Here is a 24,714-nt window from a genome sequence, read left to right as displayed (position 1 = left end):
GTTATATTAATAGCTTGCATTTATTTTACCCTTAACACTGTTCTGCTACTAAGGAAATACTGTAATGTCCTACACTTCTTGCATTTCAGGAGCAAAGCTCTGTTCTTAGGATATTTTTATGCGTATCAAATGGTCATTACAGAAATCTTGCTTAGAAAAAGAAAGGGACGAGAGGCACAGAGCCAGTACTCAGAGCCTCATTCACCTTATCTAAGCATATGCTTTGCTTTAGGTACCTAAATAGTGAAGTGTATATGATTTTTCAGAGGTAGGAGTGGTGGAAACAGAGCACAGATCCCCCCCCCCTAGCATACACAACCACACTTTGCCTTTAAAATGCTTCAAATCCTGGTGCCATGCAAGGGTTGTGATCTCTCTGTAGCTTGCTTGTATCTCTGAATGATGGAAAGGAAAACTTGCGATGCAAGAGAGATCTGTATGGATACAGATACCTGCTTGACACCTACTCCAACAGCAAACTTCTTTCCAAGATGAGTGAAAAAGTAATGGTGCCAAATCAGAAAACTACCAGGAGACCAAAACCAGACACACGGAGTAGCCAACCTGTTCCTATACGCTGCAAATAAAGAAACACAGTTTTGCTCCAGAAAACTGAGGACTGCTCCTGTTTGTGTCAGCAGCTTCCAGTGACCTCCTGAGAACTGAGCTCTTATGCTGGTGTCATCTCCATTTTGCCTCAGTTGCTTTGCCTGTGTATGTGTGTCTGCCAGCCTATGCTCAATAGAATGGACCTACTTAGAGCCACTAAATGTGAACAGTAGTAGATAAAACCCCCAACTAGGACCCAAACTCCTTCTCAGTTGGAATTTCATAGAGACAGAAAGATCGGATGCGTAACTCTGCTTGCAGACCTGTCGAGTACAGAAACATGAAAGGCTCTAAATAATTCACTCTCTAGTCCAGGAAACGTCTTACAAATGAAAAGGTTGTAACCTCTTTTTGGCTCCAAGGCTGGCAGACGCTGGAGGCATCCCTGCTTCTCTAAGTGCAGAGCAAGATGTGCCCTGTTCAGGAGAAACCAGCTGTGATTCTTGGTACTCAGCCCTCCCCATTACTGCCCAGCAAAAAGTGCTTCTGATGGATGGATCCCACTTCCAGAAGTGCAACTCAGGCTGACTAACAATTGCTTGGATTCTGCCGCACAATGCAGAGCCAAGATAACTTGAAGAGAAGGGACAAAATGGAATGATTTCTATTCACATAAATACATCCACACAGCTGGTTAATGACACACACACGTAAAATCATGCATGCAGTTATCGAGATGACTCCAACATGAGTGTTTGATGCAGTCTTCAGTGACCTCAGTCAAATCCAGTGGAAATAACACCACTCCAGCCTCAAAGGGGTGGCAACACGTGAAGATGCTGGCCCAGTACATGGAAGCAAGCCCACAGCAAGAGACCCTATTGCTTTAACTTCTCATTACTAAACAACAAGCTAAACCAACCTTAGTGGAGGTCCCTCCTCTGGCTTCCCCAGCAGGTTAGTTGGCAGTCAAACCCAGGGATGTTTTCTATATAAAAGAAGCCGGAAACTCACCTGGATGTTGCCGAAATCCACGTTTTCATAATGGAAATGTGCACATTCAGCCATCTTCGGGAAGTGACCCTTTGTAAAGGATAACCTGAAGCACATCAAAAGCACCCCATCAGATAGATGCAAATCAGCGAACCAAGCATCAAGTACCATTCCAAAATGCAGTTACTAATAGAAAATAACACTTCCCACTTTCGCATCCAAAAGCCAAGGGAACAGAGGGATTTGTTGATGTGATGCACCAAAAGAGTGGAGAAAGGAATCGAGTGAGAAAGGAAAACTAAAGTGCAAAGTGGCTTTTACCACAGCATCCTTAAAGCACTGTGTGGCAGCTCATCCACACCAAAGCCCCCATCTTGAAGGACAGGCACAGGGACAAGCTGCTCTATCTTTACAAAAGCTTTTGTGCAGTGCAAATACACAGCCTTACACGAGACACATAGGAAAGTAGAGCTTTACCTGTGAAAGGCATCACAGCCCATCAGTCCCGGGTTGATGTATCTGAGGGTGCAGAACAAACGCTATTTATCCTTTGCCTTTTTCAAATTCCAAAGTGAGCCATAATTATTTCCAAGTGTCTCCATTTACAGTGAGGGCTGACGGGGAGATCCTCTGGCTCTGCAACATGCTCTCGCTCCTGCTGAAGCTATTATAGACTCCTATAGATATTGCTGGTGGTGAGCCAATGAGATTGTCATTATCTAGCTCTCTCTTCCCACGGGAATATAAGTGGGAAGTGAGATGCAGCAGCTGGCTGCTCAGCACTAGAACAAAGAGCCATTTCCCTTACAGCATCAGAGAGGTGAGCTGAAGGCACAGAGCAATCGATGCTGGGGAGTTGTGGTCCTCCAGTCAGCATTCATAGCAAAGACATATTGATTGCTGCTGATCCCCTTTGCAGGTTAGAGGTTTGAAACCTTAGCTGCAAGCAGAATCAATTGCTTTATATTCTCTGGGGGAGAATGAGAGAGAAGGACAGTGCGAGACCATGGAGAAATAAATCTGGGAGATCAGAGAAGAAAAAATACCCCTAAAACTGTGCAAACCCCATTCAGATGAAGATGTACAGGGCAGAACGCAAAGAAAGGGAAAGAGAAAAAATATATCTAGGCCACCCATTTGTCCTGGTTTAGCTTCCCAGAGCATGGGAAGAGAGGGAAGATTCTCTCACTGACACATTGCCTGGGACCATCTTCAGGTTTTTTTAATGTGTGTTTTTAAGTTATTTTACTAAATAGGAAGAAAATGTGTAAGTTCAAAACTCTAAGAGGCTTTGCTTCTATGGCCACAAACAGGGGGGACAGCCACCAAAGCCTCTCACATCCCCACTTTTAGACTCCATCGGCTCTAATTTACTTGGTTTCACACGGATCTTGGTGGCTCTGAGGAAGGTATTACCCCAAATCGTTCCCAAATGCCCTCGCTGGGATATCAGAAAGAGAAGCCAAGCAAGGACAGGAAAATCAAAGGACACTGCTCTTACTTTTTCACATTCTTCACTTTCATACTGGCTGTGCTGCCGCAGGTCCGGAGCGCCAGCTCCCCTGGAATGTCGGGAATATCCGCACCTCTTGCCTGCAGAACAGGAGGAAGAAACAACAAGGAACTTCAAATCTGATGGCATGCTATGGCTTGCTGCCTGCTAAGCCCGTATTTTTACAAACGCAGCTAAAATGTATGTGCTACAAGTTGCACTTCTGCCCTTTGAAAGAGGAAAAGGGAACCTCGGGATTAGGATCTAGGAGGGGATCATCTTTTCCAGCACCCTGCTGCAGAACCTTCCCAATTCTCAGTAATAACTGCAAGTGCCAGGACTTCATTCATTGCTGCTGCTGGTGTCTAAAGAGGTTTTCAGAGGTAGGAGTCAGACATCCATCCCTAAACTCCATCCTCAGACTCCTCATGAGTACCTGCTTTTCCGAACACTTGGATTCAAGCACAGGCACTGGAAGAAGCTGGAGAGCTCACACACTGGGAAATCAAGTTAATGACAGAGCTGCTTAGATGTGGGAGGTGAACATTTAAAGGAGGTGTTTGAAGCTATTGGTGTAAGTGCATATTAAAGTTCCTTAATCACTGAAATTGGTTGACTTTCAGGAGGACAGAACTGCAAACTCCCTCTTCTCAATTGTTCTGTCATGCTTCCCCATCCTCTCCCTCCTCCAGCTGCATTCACCACCCCAGGGGCTCTGAAACACTCCTGTTCCTGCTGTGCTGCACCGGGCCCTGAGCTCTAGAGGAGTCAAGGGGTTTAGGTGAGGCTCTTATGAAGAGAGCAGTGATCAAATGGGAGGAGAAAAACACAGTCCCTGATGTTGGCCAGAGGCAGTCATTAGTGATGAGGGTGACATTGGTTGAAGGAGCTTTTTTCTGCTTTACACAACCAATTATGTGGAAGAAAGGCACCTCAGTATTTCTTCCCCTACAGGCCTGCAATGAAAAAGTATTACATCAGATCCCTTGGGAGCAGAGATGACCTCCCTGATCCACATCAGTACCGATGCTTCTAACCTGGCCCACCAAAGATCTCTGAACAGAGATGCTCAGTCCAAAAGCTGCTGCATGCAACAGAATACATGTAAAATATGGAAACAACTCGGTCCTCACCCCAAAACTTCAGAGTCAGACAACTACAGTTCCAGCCAGCAGCCCACATATGGGATGAACAATGGGGGAATCTTTCTTATCCCTACCCCAGAAGCTTTCCTCTTAGCTGGACACAGGTCACATTTCCACATGCTTCACCACATCAGAAATAGCTGCAGCAAATGACTCAAAATCATTCCCTGTGTCTATATTCATTAATTGAATACTGTCTAGGTTCATTAATTGAATACTGTCTAGATTCATTAATTGAATATTGTCTAGATTCATTAATTCATTACCTCAACAGGAAGGGATTCATGTCTCTCAGCTCCTGGCGTGCACAGCTCCAACTGTGCTTTCTACCTGAGGATGCTTTCACAGTCACCACAGATACACTGGGGTCCAGTTCACACACTTCAGGCAACAGATGAGGACAGAAGAAACTGTGTTGTGGCAGGATCTATTCCTCCCTTGACACAGGGAATGTGGGATGATCCTGGTTGCATTCATTCAACCATCACTGCGGCTTACACAGGCCGCGAGAAGAGCATCTTCTCTGCACCCTGACAAATTCCTGTTCTCTACAGCACTACTGCTCCCCCTTTCCAACATTCCTAAATAAATCTGAAGCCAGGACACTCACTCTCCCAGTTGTGCCATTCACAGCCCTTCAGCTCCACTGTCCCACCACTGTACAGACCGTGCACTGCAAGCAATATACCCTTAAAGAAGTATTTATGCCTCTACAGAAACCTCCCTGGGCTGGCTAACTAAGCACACGATTATTCCAGTATGGAACAGGGCACTTGAGAGTCTCCTTGTGAACTGTAACGTTAAGGGGATCACCAATGTAATAAACCTGACAGGTCTTTCTACCTAAGCAGATAACTAAGGACAGTAATAAACATGCCATCCCTGCAAGCTGCTTTCAGGCAAAGCTGGATGTGCTTGCCTTAGTTTTCTAAGGAACAGAATTTCTGTAGGAAGAAGAAGAGTTTTTCTCCTCCCTCAGCACTAGAAGCTGGTGGGATATAAAAATGGATAAACAACTCTGACAGAAAAATGTGGGCTTTAAGCCAGTTTGCAGCAGTGGGTAGAGACTCTCCTGGATCTGACTCAAAGCAGCGTAGGCAAAACTCACACCTCCAGCAGAGTGAAATGCCAGCATCTCTCTTTGAAGAAGTTGCATTATCCTCTTCTTCCCAGTTCGGTTACGTCCAAACCCTGCTGGAAGGAGCGGTCTGTCTCCCATTACCACCAAGTATCCGTTTCAATGGACTACAATGAGATGCAACACAGTAATTCACTTGAGTTGCTTTTCCAAGTAGATCTGAGCTCTCTGACTCTGCTGCAGGGTGACAATCTCTCTCAAGTCTCACAGCTGAGGGAAACGGGACACAATGGTGATCTTGTGCAAGCTAAACTCTTTAGTAGGAGGTATTAACCCCAGAAAAAACAGGGTGGATAGACAGGTAAGCAAAAAAGAAACTCACTGCCATTTAGAAACCATGTTACTCCAAAGGAAACTGCAACTACTTTCTATTTAAGCCAAAGATATGAAGCTAGATAAAAGCACTTTATTCCCTACTAGTCTGTACCTGTTCTGATCCAAAACCTGGCATGTAAACTGTCCCCTCCTCCCAAAATACAAACCTCTCCAAATGAGATTTGTCATCTTTTGTGCTCTGTGTCACAGTGGTTTCATGTTTTAAATCACTTTGAAACAGCTGGGTTATTCACATCTGAAAATCAGCTCACCAGCCTCAGCGACTGCTCCTCACTTCCCTGCTTTCCATGCAGCGCTGGTCTGTGGAAAGCCAGGAAGTACAGAGCAAATCTGTTTAGGCAAATGAGCTTGCCCAGTCTTCACAGCTTAATGCCACTGCTGAGCCAAGCTGCTCTGTCTTGAGACTTAGTCAACACATTAGGACTTGATCGAGAACTCAGTTAGTTGACTTTCATAGTATCTCAGATTGGTCTGGGTTGGAAGAGACCTGAAAGCCCATCCAGTTCCAACCCCCTGCCATGGTCAGGGACATGTTCCACTAGAGCAGGTTGCTCCAAGCCCCATCCAATTTGGCCTTGGCCTTTATGCACCTTCCTACCACCAATCTCTCACTGAAACCAGCTTGGAGGGACCAGACTGCTCTGGATGCTTTCAGCACATGGCCTTGTTTCTAGAAATGGCTGAGCTGGTTGGTTTCTATGACAGTCTTTCCTTTACATCATCTTCATTTCCCCTCCATTTTCCTGGAGGAGAGATAAAAAACAAAAAAAAAGAAGGGAAAAAACCCCATCATCAGAAACCCCAAAGCTCTGTTACAGCTTTACTTCTTCACTGGAGAAACGCTGGTTCAGTAAGACATGACTTTGTGGCAATAGTCTACTTAACCTGAGCAAGAGGGTGGACTGAACTACACAGCTGCCTATCTGAAGTGGGTGTCTATGCACAAGGACGTCGACAGCTACTCCAGACCTTGGGTACCAACCAGCTACACCAAGCTGGCTCAGCATCAACCTCTCTGCAGAGCTTGGCAACATCAAGAAGGAACCGTCCCCTCATCACGGGTCACAGATGATGGCTTCATCAGCACCGTCCTGCTTTGACCCTTACTGCTCAAGAGTTAGCACAGTAAAAGGAGAAAGATGGTTCAGCTCAGCTTCATCCTCCACAGCCACTCACATACAGTGGAACAGGCTGCCCAGGGCAGTGCTGCGGTCACTGTCCCTGGAAGTGTTCACACACCATAGAGGTGAAGCCCTCAGTGCCATGGGTCAGTGGTGGCCTTGGCAGTGATGGGGAACGGTTGGACTGGATGTGCTTAAAGGGCTTTTCCACCCTGGCTGATTCCCTGATTCTCTGAAAAGGATGAGAACATATCAAGCACACGAGGCTGCAACTGGGTCACTTTAGCAAACAGCAGAAAAGTTTGGTCATTGAAGAAGATGCAACTGTCACCCAAAACCGTCTGAGATACAGAGGCAAGATGACAGAACCGCAAACGTTTGCCAAGTTCTCCATATTAGCACTTCCCATTGATTCATTCAGTGGTGCAAATGAATCTTCCTAAGCATTTTCATCCAGGGTGTTTGTGACACTTTAACACATTTCAGCTACATTTTTCAGAGCTCCTTCAGACATTTGGACACATTTAAGATGAAGAAGCAATTGCATCTGGGTTATGGAATCATAGAATGGTTTGGGTTGGGAGAGGCCTTCAAAGCTCATCTAGGGCAGCCCCCCTGCAACGAGCAGGGACATCTTCAACTACATCAGGTTGCTCAGAACCACGTCCAGCCTGGTCTTGAGTGTCTCCAGGTCCATCAGTCTCAGCTGAAACAGAGCTATCTGCCCATGGTACTACAGAAGCTTTACTGAAGAAGTCAAAAAGTAAAATAACCACCCCCTTTCCAAGCGCTTTTCCTAATGGAGCACCTTAGGTATGAAGATCTGCGCTGTTCACGGCGTGGTCAGCAGAGTGCAGCACTGGCACATTGAATAACCACTCAGAGCAGTACCAAAGCTTGCAGCCAAGGACAAGCTCCACTCCTCATGCCCGAGGGGCCTGGGTACCCATCCACGTTTGCAAGAGCTGCAGCAAGGCATCACTTCGAGGGTCCAAACATACTGTGATCACAGCAAGTAAACAGCTTCGAGATCCACCAGAAGGCACAATGAGAAATAGTGGGACCTTTTACATTTTATACAGGTATTCTTTAGTCAGTGTGAAGCCATCACTTAGCTCCTTATGCAGTGCAAATGTCTTGATCCCTATTGCAAAGTTAAGAGATGCATCCTTTCTGATATATAAGAAAGCAGTAGGACCATGTGCAGGGATAGCTCCAGGCCACAATGGCTGGAGTCATTCATTAGAGGCAGCACTGAGTTCTTCATTTAGCTCTCAGTTCAGGGACTGTGCAATGCAGGGAAGCAGCTACCCAGCCAGAGATGCCTTTAAAAGCTCACAGTAAATGAGAAATGGGATAGAGGAAAGCCAGTGAAAAACTGGCAAGTGCTTCCAGTAGGGAAACTCTGAATACTGGCAATGCACATCCTTAATCCTGGGCCTAAGAAATCTGCATTCAATAAAGAAGACACTTTCATGTGTATCATTTTCTGAGCTTAGGACTTTTAATGCCATTTTCCACATTTCCCTGTCAATGCTGGGTTGTTGTAGGCAGTACTCGCTGCGTGGCACAGTTAACAGGGAGTTCTACTCTTTCCAAAGACCACACAGGATGTACTTTTTCTATACCCAGCTTTTCCCCTCCAAAAAAGGGGGGAATAAGAAGAAAAACATTTCTAAGCATTGCCATGAGCTGGCAAATGAAGAGAAACCTCTCATTCCTGAGCCTCAGCATTGTAAAGGAGTTAGACCAGGGCATCCATTTACCATAGTTTAAAGGATCAGACTGGAATGTACAAAGAACAAATGCTTAACTATTCACCTCCTGGTAAAACCATCTCCAGCTCACATGTGAAACAACAGCTTTGGTTAAATGGAATCCCACAGTGGATGGGGCTTGGAGCAACCTGGTCTAGTGGAAGGTGTCCTCCCTATGGCTTCTGTAGAGCCTACAAAACAAATGTGAGGAAAAAGCCCCAGCAAATAGCACATCCAATGAGCACAACACTTGGATTTAAAAGAAATAAACCAGGCTAAAGATTAATCAGTGCTTTCAGGGAGTAATTCATCACCTTATAATAAAGAAGGCTGAATTAGGGACAAACAATTCATGCCTACAACATTAAGCAAGGCGAGGTCCTTTCCAACCCTAACCATTCTATGATTCTATGATTCTATGAATATATGACATGTCTGGCTTGACTCTTGGGGAACAGAAGGGGATAGATAAGGAAACTACTGACAACCCTTCAAGAGCGGTTCCATCCTTCCTTGCATTATGGTAACTAAGAATCAATGATTTCAAACCAAACCAAACCCCCCCCCCCCAACAAAAGCAAGCACTTGAGTTAGAAGAGACTCCTTTCCTATCCTGGATGCTCCATCTTATTGTCAAGCAGCTGGGAGTAGGGAAAAGTGATTGCCTGATAAATAAATGATGAGTCTTATCTCCCAAAGAAGCACGCTGCCCATAAATACGGCTTTTCTCCTATTAGTACAACAAAACATTACTAAAAAGAGACCATCTTTGGAATAAGGTAGGAGGAAAAGGGGTGGAGGGTCATGACAACGTGCTCCTGTCTTCAGAGCTCATCTCATGGTGCCTCTCTGAGCTTCCAGCAGTGTGACTCATCACAACAGCATCACCATACTGGCACCAACAGGCAGATAATGGTAATGGATACTGGGATATGGAACTGTCTGACACTGAACCTCAAATTCTACCATCTACACCCCAAGAAATGCACGCTGCTCATTCACAAAAGCTGCTACCTAGAGTATGCACACCACTGAGCCCAGTGGTTTACTCACAGCGTGACAAAGTGAAGCGCTCAGGCTCCCTAATGCCTTAGTAAATCCAGCCCTAAGTGCTTCGTGTTCATTAATACATGATGACATCTACCTACACTTATGGAATTTGGCTGGGAGCATTCCAGACACGAGCCATTACACTCCAGTGCCATCTTTATCTCTGTAACTGCCGTTATCCCGTATGACCATAAAAGAATTCCTAGTGGAGGTGCATAAATCCATGCCCCAAACACTTCACTGATGTGCCTCGGATTCACTTTGAGATGGATAAATACGCAGAAGGGGGCATAAAGTCATGATCATGGGGAACAACAACGTTACTGATCCAGCCTTCCCAAATTCCAACTCATTCCTTCTTGGCTAAATGGTGTAACCACACAGATTTAAACCAGAAATAGAGAAAACGTATTACTTTTCTCCTGGATCAACGCTGTGCAGTGTAAAGTGAGTAAATGCCACCAGAAACAATCCCTTCTATAGCACCACCACTGAAAATTAAATGATTGCTATAAATTAATATTTACTGCCAAAAAGATGGGATCCATTCTGGTTTAATTGAACTCATTTAATTAGAGAGCCCAAATGGAAGCCAATGTGCTTCCAATTCAGTGATTGTCCCAGTTTTCCGAGATTCTCAGGGACAAGCTTCATGCTGGGAGTTAGCCTGGGAAATAAAACAACTCTCTAACCAAGAGGGAGAGAAAGAACCATGCAGGACAACAGAACACCTTGCCAAAAGCCTAATAAGGGGGAAAACCATTTCATTTCTGCAGCAAGAACAAGGAAAACAAGTGATGGGGCTTGAAAATGGAATATAGGTGCAAGGCCAGACCAGAACTGCACGGAACTGTTTTAAGGGAACGTTTTCCATGGCATTCAGGAAATGCAGAGATTTAGAGCCAGAAGCCAACTGCCGGAGCATCTCAGTGAAGAAAAGATCTAAAGTCCGTCTCCACTGCATTGTCTGAACTGGATGAGCGCTAAGGTCCCTTGCATTGGGCTAAGTGCCGCAGGAAGAACAAGAAAAGAACCCTGTGCTAAGGAGAGTGAAATCTCTCTTTAAACCTTTGCAATTCACTCATTTCCACACGCTTTTATAAACTGCATTTAAAAATAGTTTTCTCCTCACTCATGTCCCAGATTTAACAGTGATGTATCGAGGTCTCATTAAAACGCCTTTATTACCTTCCGGAGCCATGGTACTTTCCCTTATCTACTATCAGCTGCTGATCTCAGAACAAAACTGACCTGACACAGGAATGAAGATTACTCCAGGGCCTTCCTAGGATATCATATAACCCCTGTGCCCTTCCAAAACACTTGTAGATTTGTATTCTTCTACAGAAAACTCCACCAGCATAAGCCAAAAAGGATGACGTGCACCAAGTGCCACCTGCCTGCCTTCTTGTTCACTTCTGCGTTGGCCAAATTCAAGGATTCATCATGGTTTTCTATTGGTAATGTAGAGGTTCCTCATCACACCTCTGCTGGCAGCCTGGCTATAAACCACTAACACTTCGGACAGCACGGCTGTCACCTCAATATCCTCAATCTAGATCCCAAAAGCAAGTGTTCAGAAGGGTGGGAAGTTTACTGAGCTCATACAGAGGTGCTGAGATGGTCAATAACAGAAGGTAAATGTAGTATTAAGTATCAATTTAGAGGAAATCTATATCCTGCAATATCACTTGCCTCAAATATGGCTTTTCACCCCTAGAACTCACAAGTCTCCTCCAAAGAAAGTCAGTATCATCAACTGCATTTTCCAAATGAGCAGAGAGAGAAAAAGACCTGTATGAAGGTTACCCTGAGGCACAGAGGGACCAGGAGCTTCTAATATCCCCAAACTCCATAAATACACAACAGGAGTTGGGAGGGGAATATAAAACAGGAGTCCTTGAGGACTATGCAGGCAGCTGGCTTCGTACCCAGCTGCTGCGACGTCTGTCAACGTAGTATTGCATCTTGTCCAGCTTGGTTCCCAAAATCCACTTAACTGCTTGGAGCAAGCTGCTCTAGTGGAAGGTATCCATGCCCATGGCAGGGGGATGGAACTGGATGAGCTTTAAGGTCCCTTCCAACCCAAACTATTCCATGATTCTATGATAAAAGTAGTAGCACACTGATACTGAAGGACTGAAGCTACTCAGGTGCCCAAAATAAACTGGCAAGCACAGAAACATTAGAAATAGAGGTTTTGCCCTACTTTACATTTACAGCAGAGGACATTCAACCTCCATCCATTTCAAAGACGTTTAGTTTATTTCTAGTTAAGAAAAGGTCTGGAAACAAAGCCCTTTTATACACTAATAATAAGCACTTCGAAATGGATTGCAGATAAAAGGGAGGAGGGAGAGTGGGGATGACCAGGGTTCATCTAACTGTGACTGCATAAATGGCCCTTTCCCAAAGTAAAAAAACATAGAATCACAGCATGGTTTGGGCTGGAAAGGACCTTAAAGCTCATCCAGTTCCAATCCCCTGCCATGGGCATGGACACCTTCCACTAGAGCAGCTTGCTCCAAGCCCCATCCAACCTGGCCTTGAACACTGCCAGGGATGGAGCATTTACAACTTCTCTGGGCACCCTGTGCCATGTATGAAGACAAAGTTCAAGGGACAAATGAATAAGCATCACGAGTCTGTTGAGTATCCTGAGCTCTCCATAGTGTTCCTACTCCCAGTATTTGCTCAGACCGTGGAATTCAGCTCTGTAACAAAGCCCTGTCCCTAGCTGCCTCTCCACCTGCCTGTAAATACTGACATTTTGTAGATCCTGCCTTCTGACAGGCCATAAGGCAGGGATTGAGAGAGGAAATGTGATTCTCTCAGCACGGTAAACATGAGGGTTTTCTACCCATCTACAATGCATTCAGAGGAGCAGGAGGTCAAACCAACGCCGTAAGCGCAAATCCAAGCCATTAGAAACCCAGGGATGGTGCACCGAGCCCTGCGCTTCCATGACTCCAAATCCCTGTGCAGCAGATCTGAGATGGGAATTTTCTTGTTTCTTGTCCTCTAAATCTCTTTTTTACAGCCACCTGGACTGTTCAATCTTTATATTGCTGGCACAGAGCTGTTTAAGAAGTGATGTGATAGTGGAGTGAGAGCAACTTTACGCATACACGTAGGAGCTGAACACTGAACAATGTAAAGCCAACCTGGACTCCCCTTTTGGTTTATACAAAGAGCTGTTTCCAGTGGCGTAAAACACAAACCTGGTGTACGACACGCTCGTTTCCCCAACTCTTCTAACAACATAGTAATGTGAAGAATGTGTCTACTTGTGACATGCAATTTATACCCCAAACACCTGAACATGAAGCGAACTGTGCAGGAAGTGATAGTGAGAACCTTCATCCTCCAAGGATGCTTTCATGCATCATTAGCTAAAACCACGGCATCTTTTCTCCCTAAAGATCAACGTTTAAGGAAAAAGAACAGCCTGAGCCATGAGCACAACAGCCTGGATGAGAACAAAGGAAGTACCAAGGCAGAAGAGGTGAACACTTCCTTCCCTGTAAGTCAACAGTGGAACAGAACAGTAACAAATGAGGTATGCCAGCTACCTTGTGTTACATGGGGAGACACTGCAGCAGGGACTCCCAATCCTGAGACACACCATGAGGTTACAGCCAGCACGGAGCGGGGTCACACAGTGACTGACACCAGCATGGCTCCAGGGGGGTAAGAAACACCATGCGCTGAGGCTGGGGAATGCTGATGAGAACAGACAATGCTCTCAGACACCCAGCACCAGTGTGAGCTGCTGGCCAAGGAGAAGGAGGAGAAAATAGCTGCAGATGAGAAAAAACATAGTGCCAGCTGCAGAAAGTCAACACTAATGTTGGGGATTGAGGGGTTCAGTGGAGTGAGCAGCACAGAAAACACCCACAGACAAAACCAATGCCAAATCCTATGTTTTGGGTTGATTTTTTTGCCTTAAACATAAAGTTTGCAACAAAATGTGATCATTGTATTATATGGGGTTTGATGATGCTTTTTTGAGAGTAAAAGAGAGTACTTATCTTTGCTCCCCTGTTTAAAATCAACATAAACAGGGAGTTTACTACCTGTGCACTTTCTGAGCACTGTATAACCAACAGCTAATCCAAAACCAGGGGGCCAAGCTCTGTCACAGAAGGCAATCTCCTCTCCAATTTAGGATGCTAAGGAGGTACGATAAGAACAACTGAAAACACCAGACAAGTTCCAACCTCCAGACACTCCTGAACTGCAACAAAGCAGGTCAAGCTTCTGTGAGATAAGGTAACCCCACAAAACCACCTCATCACGTTGCCCTGTTTGGCTGGTAATACATAACATCTGACCTTCCAATCTCAGCAACTGCCAGAGGGGGTTGGGAAAGTGGAACTGCAGGTACTTTACTCCCTCATTTAGAAGATATTCTATGATTCTATTCTATGATTCTGTATGAAGGTAACAACAATTGTCTGTGGCCCACTGCCATTTGCCTTCTGTCAGCACGAGAACAGCACCTTTGTGGTTCTGTTTCTGCTCCCTCTGATGGTACATTAGCTTTCAGGCTGAGGTTTTATTTCTGTAGACTAAAGCAGCCTTTTGCTAAAACCTAATTCTTCCACAATGCTGCATGCTTCAAAGAGCTTGTTTGTACATGCTTCGTGCTCATAAGCCCTGCTGAAAAAAGAGGTTACTGCAGACAAAATCCTTGTGACATTATGGACCTTTAATTGGTTACTAGACCTGCTTTGGGGCACGTATTAATAGGGCAGAAGCATGATGCACGTTCCTTCTCTCTCCTTGACGAACTGCCAGAGGAAGGGAAGTATTTTGGTCCTGAAAGTAGTGTGTATTTAGCAATCTGAAACTCAGGGCATGTAAATGAGTGTGTAACTGGAAGAGCGTGCAGCACTGAAAATAACACAGACAGAAAACAGCACACAGCGTCTCACCATAGCGCTGAGCGTCTCCTCCCAGTCTGGCCTCTCTCTGGGATGGATGCTCCTCTGAAGCTCTGGCACAAAGTCATCTTCTTCTGCGTGTACAGAGGACTTCATCATTCTGGAAAGGAGGACAGAGAGGTTTGATACAGGTGATAAGGTTTAGGTAATCTTACATGTGGTCTGTGCTAGTGCTTGGGTTTGTGGCTCATATGACAATACAAATGCTTTTATAAACCCAGGACTCTTCATTTCTTATCATCCAAGCAGGACAAAGTGTCAATCTGGTGGAGAGAAAGCTGCACTCCCTAACCAACCAATGGATCATTCTGTTTAATCACTGCACAGTCTGCAAGTCTTGAAACACAAATGCAGAGCAGTCATTTTCAGGCCATTCAAACCCAATTGCTTCTGTTGCCCAGGCAAGCAACATGAGAAGAAACACACATTCCAGACCCTAGTTGTCCACTCATGTTTTGCCTAAATGGAGAGAGCAGCTTCCATAGATTGATAGAATGGTTTGGGTTGGAAAGGACCTTAAGATCATCCAGTTCCAGCCTCAGAAAAGCCCTGCATGACCATAGCATGATTTAGAAGGTAGAGGTGTGATGCCAGCTCCGATGGGCACCTTTGACGTGTATGTGGCCAAAAGAATGTGATTTTTGTGAACCTGAAAACTTCAGAGAGGTGGCTCTTCCCTTCCTCCTTCTTTCCGTACCCAGAGTGAGAAGATGTGGCCTCTTTCTCCACCACATGAGGAGTTTGCCACTTATTTTCACTGATCTTACAAGCACAAACTGGGTTGTGCAACTCCAAAACTGAAGACAAAGTGGGGGAAAAGTCCACAGTTCTTTAAATCAACCTCATGATTTTGAACAAGGCCCAGTGAGGCTTTCCTCAGCATTTCAGAGTGTTGGGGCTTGGTTTACTGCAGCTGTAGACAGAGATTCTGACCAAACCATCCCTCAGCAGCTTCAGTCTAATGCTGTGAGACAGCGTTCAGTCTAATTCCAGTGGGTGCTGGAAGGAAAGGATGGGTAACATGGGCAAGATCCAGCTTCCAACCCCATGCTTAAAACAAGCAGCTTATCACAATGAACACTTTCTCATTATATGGAAGAACATGAGACTGAATTTACACCTTTATCAGCACCCTGGATTACAAATTCATTTACTACACAACTCCTAAGGCTTAGGGCAATTCCTCCTGGGTTCCTCAGCAGAGATGTGGTTTTCTTTCAAGAAGTACGCCTTCTGAATGGTTGTATCACACACAGTCTGTCCTTAGCCTGGTTATGGTGACCATTGCTCAGCTCCTCCTGGAAGATGCTTCAAACCCTGTGGTGGTCTGAGCACAGAGAATAATGCGTTCTGTTGTAACATCACGTAGGGTTCTCGGGTCTGCCCTCACAGTGGACAAACAGATGTCAGCAGACCTTTTAAACAGACTCCCATCTATTTACTCACATTTAATCTGCTTATGTCTATAGAACTCCATGAGAAATACCTCCCCAAAAAGCCTTCCCACTGAGATCCTGAAGCACAGTCCCATTACCCTTCCTCCTGAGCGTGCTCTGGACTTTTCCTGGGATTAGAAACAATCTGTGTGTCCACTTCCATATTGAGCACAATATTCTACTACTGATGAAAATTAAACCCTTTGTCACAGGGCCATAAAAAAGGTGGAATCCTGAAGATTTTCTAACACAATCAAAACCGCTTGATAACCACCTGTGAACCCTTATTTATCTTGAATTGTAACTACGGCATTCCATGCCAGCTGAGACAAGAGACGGAGGAAGGCTCAAGATGCTATAGGTTATATCAGTCCCTTATACACTAAGTCTAGTGGCTTCTTCCTCCCTATCCGCAATGGGGATGATAGAAAATGAACGGTATGGATTGGCAGCAGTAAAATATGGGTCTGAGTAGGGTCAGAAAGGTGGAGGCTGCTCAAGATGCTCCCATTTTTCACACTGCTCCAACAGCCTTTACTTCAACTGTGCGCTCTCGAGGGTGACACAGACAAGGAAACCAAACCTCAGGGTCTGACATCCATCAGCAACAACACTTCTAAGCATTATTTCTCCATCCACCCTCATCTTGTTTCTGCCATGGATTCTTCTGGGAGAAGATCCAGAGTCCCACTGGCACTTACAAACACCGACACCCATACTTTGTATGCATTAAAGACACTTATGCAGGGAGCAGGTATTTGGCTGTTCCATGGGAGTTATAAATGATTGAAAATCCACTGGGAAATTTAACAGGAGCCATAAGAATAGAACCCCAATTTCATTTAAAATGCCACTTCTTCAAGTGCTGAGCAGCTCTGAATGCCCTTCAAATGCAGGCTGACACCATTACATTAATAAAGGTTCTGACTGCATAGAGACCATTAAGCAATCCCTGTTCAGCTGAATGAATCCTTCTTCATTGTAAATTGAGAAGCAAATGTACTGGAACAAATGTTTGCAGGACATTTCACAAAAGGCCCAGCCCACATTCACACCCATTCTTTAAAGCTCTCTGGTAGGTCCAGCTGATGAATTTCGAGCCAGGGATGTACATTTGGCCATAGCAAACTGTATCAAGAAACATCTTTTCCACGTGCTCAATTTGCTGGTCCCAGAAGTGGGTCTGTGGGAAGAACTCCTTAAATCAAACAGGGAGGAGAATCATAGGACCCCAGCGTGGTTTGGGCTGGAAGGAACCTTAAAGCTCATCCAGCTCCAACCCCTGCCACAGGCAAGGACGCCTTCCATAGAGCAGCTTGCTCCAAGCCCCTGTGTCCAACCTGGCCTTGAGCACTGCCAGGGATGGGGCAGCCACAGCTTCTCTGGGCACCCTGTGCCAGCGCCTCAGCACCCTCACAGGGAAGAGCTTCCTTATCTCCATCCTGAACTGCCCCTGTTTCAGTCTGAACCCATCACCCTTGTCCTGTCACTACAGTCCCTGATGCAGTCCCTCTCCAGCATCCTTGTAGAAGAAAGGACAGAAGCTCTTAAACCACTGTGGGATCCCTACAAGAAAGAACCCTTGTTCCCCTGCTTGAGGCTCTTTGGCACATCCTGCATCGCACAACAGACCACAAAACACAACTGTCATGGGCTTTGCTGTCACCTCGACGCTGGTGACACACAGATGAACCGCTCTGCTCCGGGAGGACACGAGGCTGCTGACAAATGCCTTGCAGAGGTGGCTTAAAAGCCCCATGCTGGTAGAAGCATGAAGCATTTTGAATGCCAGGCTCCTCATAGCAGAGGGGGAACTTTCTGCTTGACAGAGCCTCGTTGGGGCCTGGCTATATAAGCTTTAAATGAAATGCCGAGCCTGATCTTTAGGTTGTGCTCCCCCATGGGGACCTGAGGCGTTTCAGCTCTCCTTGCTGCTTCTCTCACAAATGGCTGTTGCTTCTGAGCTCAACTGGAGAGGTGGGAGCTGATGAGAGCTGATTTATTAGTGTATTTATTATCTAACACAGGTGATGCGCCTGGAGATTTCTCAGCCAATGTAAAAGCTTTGCCCTACAGAACCAACGATACAAGAGGATTCAGAGCGCCACAGAAAGGGATGATTTCTGTGCTATAAATATTACCCAAAAAGCCACACTGTGCTGACACAAACTCATCCTGAAAGCCAAGGAGCTCCAAACACCGGCTGATGAAAACTGGTATTTATGCACTCAAGTCATTTGCACAAAAGGCCAAAATACCACACTAAAAAGAACGATGGCTTGAGCTTTGCACTGCTTGCAAATATCATGTGCACGGACCTCTACATCTACTTGGCTCATCTCCCTCACTCCTAGCAACCATGTTTGTCTTCAATAAGCACTCTTCAGTTTGCCAGACAGTGCTCAAGGAAGAGAACAGCAGAGACAGGTTACATTCAGCTTCAGGATGTCACTATGGGTGAGCCACAGCACATATCAACACTTCAAGGCCCTTCGGCATAACAGCATCCCCGTCTCTTCCTATGGAATCAAGTAGTCTTGACAGGATTCAGTCCCAAAGGTCTCAATCACAGCATGGACACATAAAAGCCAACAGTGAATCGACAGGGAGGTACCTTGAAAGTTCAGCTTCAGTGGGGTTAAAACCCATCAAATCCGAATGGTTTCAAGTAAACTCTGTGTCCATGAAATTAAAACTAATGCAGTGGAAAGGAAGAAAAGAATTGTGCAATATGGGAAGCAGAGATAGCTCAGGAGCCCCAGGAAAAACGAAACAAAAGATGGGAATTGAAGGCTGCCAGGGCTGACCTGAAAGAGGGTTTCATTTCCCATGTTTTAAATCAGCTTTGTCAACACCTTCCTGATTCCATTATGTCCATCTGTACTACATAAAGGTTTCTGTCTCAAGGATCATACAACATGAAGCTAGAAAAGACCAGCAAGGTCAGCTTAAAGCCTCCATCATAAATAAACAAATGGTAAATGGATTGTACTTAATCCTCGACCACAACGTGAAGACCTGGCATAACTAAATGGTTTACTGTGATTGATTCAACCAAGCCGAGAGCTGCAATTGCTACTTCTGATGGAAGCTCAGGGTCGGGCAGCCAAAATTCAATTGTTTGGGAAGCCACTAAACAAGAATAATGAATAGAGTAAGAGTATTTCACAAGTAGATATACCCATCATCCAGCGCCATGGGCAGGGACCCCTTCCACTGGAGCAGCTTGCTCCAAGCCCCTGTGTCCAACCTGGCCTTGAGCACTGCCAGGGATGGGGCAGCCACAGCTTCTCTGGGCACCCTGTGCCTCAGCACCCTCACAGGGAAGAAGGTGTAAAGTACCATCAAGGTGTCAAAGATGCACCCACTGAAGAGATGCTCTGCACATCCATCAAGGGGTAAGGAGGGAGGCAACAAATAGCAACTAACAGACCCACTTTCCCTTTGTTCTGCTCTTCTGCCATAGTGTTGACAGCTTCTTTCACTACTTTTTATCTCACCTGATGGTGTCTTACATCTCAACTCAGTAACACCATCTCCATAAGTAAAACAGAGGGATATGGACTTGCTGCTTCTGATCGAAGCTCAGGAACATGCTCTAGAAGGAATGGAACATGGAACAAAATAGAGGAACAACAATGGAACAAAACAGAAGGATATGGACTTGCTGCTTCTGATGGAAGCTCAGGAGCATGCTCTGGAAGGAATGGAACATGTACCCCAGAGCTTTGTTGAACTGGGCTGCAACAATTTGCATCCAAGTTTTGCATAACTGGAATTCCTTTAAACTCATTATGAAAAGAAGAAGTTTGAGGAATATTCAGCTTTTACAAGCTCTGAGACCTATTCTTAGTGATTAAAAAGCTTTATAATCACAGAATCCTCATGCATATATTACTGAACAAACCTGCTCTGTTATCTGGCAACACATAAGAGAACATTGTTTCAGTAGGTGCTTGGCATTTTCTTGCAGAAGAACACAGTGGCAGTCACTAAAACAGTTCTTCAGGAATAGGGTTTTCTTATCACTTTAAGAAAAGGAATTAGGAAATCACTGAAAAATCAGAATCACTGAGCCCTGCCTTGGATTTCTTTCATTTGATTCAGGAACAAATATGAAAGTATTAAAGGTATTTTCCTCCAGGGAGAAAGGGTACTAACCTCTCATTTACAATTGATAAACTGCTAAAAGCAGCACTGAACTTAGAACACGGAAGAGAGATGGGAAAGGACTGCGTGCTCCTTCCTGCCTTCCTGCTGCACTGGGAAGTAATGTTCCTTTGCTACCTCCTTTGACTTGTTAAGATCAGAGAAGGCTGCGTGGAGACCTCAGAGCAGCTTCCAGTACCTGAAGGGGGCCTATAGGGATGCTGGGGCAGGGACTCTTCGTCAGGGACTGTAGTGACAGGACAGGGGGTAACGGGTTAAAGCTTAAACAGGGGAAGTTTAGATTGGATCTAAGGAGGAAATTCTTCCCTGTTAGGGTGGTGAGGCACTGGAATGGGTTGCCCAGGGAGGTTGTGAGTGCTCCATCCCTGGCAGTGTTCAAGGCCAGGTTGGATGAAGCCTTAGGTGGGATGGTTTAGTGTGAGGTGTCCCTGCCCATGGCAGGGGGGTTGGAACTGGATGAACTTGAGGTCCCTTCCAAGCCTAACTATTCTATGATTCTATGATTCTCCTCAACCAGCCTCATTCCTTCCCCACTGCCCAGCAAAAGCCATTCTAATCCTTGCTGGAGTCTTCAAATAGTCTAGTAACCCAGAGCAGTAACGAACCCCATCTGCTTAGAGCCCATCCAAATGTAGCAGAGATCAAAGTACACCCCAAATTGTAAAGAATGACCCAAACCTACATCCAAGGGCATTCATCTGATCTCTTGGCTGCAGCTCAGTGCCAGGGCAAAGCCAAATGTAATCTTTCCTCATAGAAGCGTATACTGGAAAACTGATGCTTTCAGCAATGCTCAAGGGCAGTCAACTCCTCAGTTACAATGAGCCTCGCATGCTGTTAAGTGACAACTGCTCCTAACATGTAGCAGCACTGAGACCACAGGGACATCTTCCACTAATCCAGGTTGTTCCAAGCTCTGTCCAACCTGGCCTTGAGCACTAAACAGAGAATAGAATAGCTACAGTTGTTCTGACTTTAAATCTAGGCTGAAAGGTGTGGTGCCCTCTTGCATCTTACTCACAACAGCACTTTCCTACCTGTGCTAGTATCACTCCATTTTGACGGCATCAACAGCAAACAAGAGGCTGCTCCATGCTTTCATGTGTAGAAACCACTACTTACATGTTTCACTCCTATTATTCCCACTGGACTGCTCTTGCCCAGCTAAATGGAGGTCTGCAACTACAGTAAGTCATCAGGGTCAGATTTAACACACGGGGGTCATACAGGCATGACATGAGCAAAGCCATACCATGATTATTTCTCGACAGCAGAGACGTGTCTCATGAGCAAATGGGTCATCCCGAGGCTCACACAAAGCTGGAACAGCAAACTGCTGACCAGGACAAACCTCCCAGGCCACCCATCCTGATGCACGAGATGAGGAAAGGGAAGAGCCAGCAGCAAAGGAAGATGTAGGGGTGATGCGTGAAGCAGCACCTGAGAGCTCGACGCAGACCAGAAGATGAAGGTGCTGTAGGGGTCGAATTGTCTCGCAGTGCTTCAGGGCACAATTCCATTCTTCCCTTGTGCACAGCACTGCAAACAGACCCCCAAATACCTTCACTTGGCCCTTTTAGAGTAATTCGTTCAGTATCTTTCCCAGTGAGTAAGCCTCAACATAGAGGAAAGAAATCACTGCTCTCCCTTGCCTTGAGGTCTCGAGGATGCAGCTGCATCCACTACTGCCCCCAGTCATTTTTACCTCCCTCTCCCACACTTTAGGGACAGAAGTGTACCATGTCTGCTGGCAATGGAAACCCTGCTGCTAGGTTTCCTGCTGCCAAAGGGATGAATAGAGAAAGAACAATTAGCCAAGCAAATTTCAATTGCTTTTTCTGCTTGGAGGACAGGCTGAGAGGCGGCACATCCTAAAACAAAACCGCTAACTCTAAAGGCTACTCAAAGGAGCACAACACTGAAATACCACGTGGAACCTGGGATTATAAGGATTTCTGACAACAAGCACTATTGCCTAGGGCCCAGTGACCCCAATTATGCTGCACTTGGGTATGTCAGGAGACTATAAAACATCAAGGTAAGGACTATCTGCATCAATGCAGACAAGAGGTGAGCAAAGAGAGTACCTCCATCCATTTCCCAAAGTAACTGACAGCTTGTCCTGTATTTCAGAGGAAGACTGAGCCTGAAGTAGGAAATCACTTGGGTTTCACAGTTCCTAACCACACACAGCTTCTACCCAAAGGCAGGTGAGTACCAAACACCTTATCAGGGCCTGAAGGGAAAACGATGAGACCCAGGGAAAAGAACTCAGGGAGATAGCCATAAGCTATGTACAGAAAGACTGCCTAGGCCCACTAAACCCAGGAGGACTGGGCTGCAGGGATGAGCATCATTCAAGTGCTTGTGCAGCACAGCTTCAAGACAGCACTTTCATCCAGCAAGGAGGTTTCTGTAACAGTAAGAAGCAATGCAAAGGGCTCTGCTGGTGCCAAAAGGGCAGCTCCCCACTTCTCCCCAGCACCTGATGATGTATCTCCCCATGCCAGCAGAGGTGCTTGCCCCTCTCTACAGACACTGGAGGATAAAGAAATACATTCCAAAAAGGACTGGCTTTCATTGGATCAGCAGCAAAGCCCCTGCCACAGCAGCTCCTCTTGGCCTAAGGGAGATGGCAGGGCTGGAAATGCCTCCTTCCGACACAACACAGAATCATGGAATCCCAGATGGGTTTGGGATGGAAAGGGCCTTAAAGCTCATCCAGTTCTAACCCCCTGCCACGGGCAGGGACACCTTCCACTAGAGCAGCTTGCTCCAAGCCCCATCCAGCCTGGCCTTCAACACTGCCAGGGATAGGGCATTTACTGCTTTAATTCACCTGCCCTAGAAGGTCGGTCCACAAGAGGGGATGAGCAACATCTTCACTCTCCTCAGAGACCTTTTGATTTTGGCCACCTCCTGCCCTATGGAGCATCCTGTGGGCTTTTGCAGATCCCATCCTCATTTGTACATGTGTCCCTTCATACTGAGTGAAGAGGATATGGATATTTATCTTAGCTTTGCAAGGGCTAGAGCTGAGGAGCGGAGGTTGCTGCAATGCTTCATCATGCAACGTCACCCAAATCTTTTGGGAATGCCAGAGCTCACGAAAAAGAACAGTTGTGTTGGTTGTGATTTCTGATTATATGGGGGGGGGGAAGCATCTGAAACACAAACACCTGAAGGGGAAGAAAAAAAGGTGAAGATTCTGTTTCTGATTTGAAAAGCAAATTATGAGCAACAACATCTGAACATCACAACCTGCAGCTACGAACCAACCTGCAGCTGGGAACAGCATTTTACCACTGATGAAACATCAGTCAGGAATTATCCCCCTTTTAAAACAAACCTATTAATGAGGTTTAGGTAACCTCTTCAGTTTAACATCAGCCAGGCCAAGAGAGTCCTTAAAACACCAACCCACTTCTAAAGGCAGAAGGAAAAGGGGGACAAAAAGAGGGGAGAAAAGCGAAATACATATTCATAGATGAGTCAGGACTGGCAAGATACTCAACAAACAACAAAGCAAGGACCCCTCTCATGCATTATAGAGGATGAAAAAGATGAAAGGTGTTTAACTGCAGCTGCCAACAGTGGGATGTTGCATGAAAAAGCAAAAGCAAAGGAAGTTTTCTGCCCCTCAGTTATAAGGTAACACGTTTGCATTCCCCGGCTGCCTCTGTGTAAGGAAAATGAGTAATTCCTACATGTTAACATTATCCCAGGAATAACAGCCTACTGATCTGTTCCACAGGACAAATCCTGCCAATCCCCACTCACCCTGATCACAGAGAGGTACCGTGGCACCATCGGAGAGGAGTTCTGCTGTGCTGGAAGCCAGTGCAGTTGTATTACACGTAAGAGGGAAGCAGAAAGGGCCGTGACAAACCCATTCGAGACTCCAGGAAGCGAGCACAGAAATGACTGTTGAGTTGGGCAATGACTCAGCACGAAGAAAAAAATACAGAAGAAAAATGTAGCTGCAGATAGGACAGGCTTTTCCATAAGGAATGACAGCTACCAGAGGGAAAATAAGTGAAACAAAGGGAAACACGAAGAGTTCCCAGCCTGGAATTGTTCCTGGTCCCGCAAGCTCCTCGCACAAAGTTGTTTCTCCTGATCAGCCATTCTCTGTGCCCTTTTGCAGCACACCTGAGTAAGCAGAAGAGCAGGAAACTGAGCTCCTTTAACCCCTGCTTCACCACTGCTGCTGCCTGGGCAGGCTGGGAACCGGCTTCTCAACAGGAAGCTAAAGCCAGGCCCCAAGCACAGGGAAGGCAGAAAGTGAACCCAGCACTAGCCTAGGAAGCAAAGCAGGAGAGTTGCCCGCATCTCCCGGCCTGTAACGCCAACAAGAGTGGTCAGGACACAAAGGTGATGTGGTATCCCTGCACCTCGTCTGCTGTTCTCACCTCCTTGTTGTTTCATGTTAGAGTGAAGCTGAAGCTCCTGCTCTACCTGCACAACTCTGCAGGACATCTCTCCCATTGCTGTTGAGGCTCAAGAGCCCTCCCTGAAACGGGAAGGTGAAATGTAATCCGTTAAACACAGCTAACACAGTCCAAGCAGATGGATAAGGAA

At 45.9% G+C, this 24,714-nt stretch overlaps 1 protein-coding gene across 4 annotated transcripts in view; it reads right to left on the bottom strand.

Moving 5' to 3' along the window:
* ARHGAP32 (Rho GTPase activating protein 32) overlaps positions 1–24,714 on the bottom strand; it is a 139,754-nt gene that overhangs the window by 92,748 nt on the left and 22,292 nt on the right. For 3 of the 4 annotated variants that reach the window (XM_065697384.1, XM_065697381.1, XM_065697383.1), the window contains exons 2-5: positions 14,519–14,627; positions 3,044–3,135; positions 2,020–2,061; positions 1,564–1,648 (exon numbers count right to left, since the gene is read on the bottom strand). In XM_065697384.1, coding sequence (XP_065553456.1) covers positions 1,564–1,648; positions 2,020–2,061; positions 3,044–3,135; positions 14,519–14,626 — 327 coding nt within the window. In that variant the 5' untranslated portion in view covers position 14,627. The remainder of the gene's footprint in view (positions 1–1,563; positions 1,649–2,019; positions 2,062–3,043; positions 3,136–14,518; positions 14,628–24,714) is intronic. The other variant, XM_065697382.1, reaches the window with a different exon arrangement.

Source organism: Lathamus discolor, chromosome 17 (assembly GCF_037157495.1).
Source record: "Lathamus discolor isolate bLatDis1 chromosome 17, bLatDis1.hap1, whole genome shotgun sequence".
Taxonomy (NCBI): domain Eukaryota; kingdom Metazoa; phylum Chordata; class Aves; order Psittaciformes; family Psittacidae; genus Lathamus; species Lathamus discolor.
The sequence above is the reverse complement of the archived record's forward strand: the minus strand, read 5'-3'. Positions and strand labels throughout refer to the sequence as shown.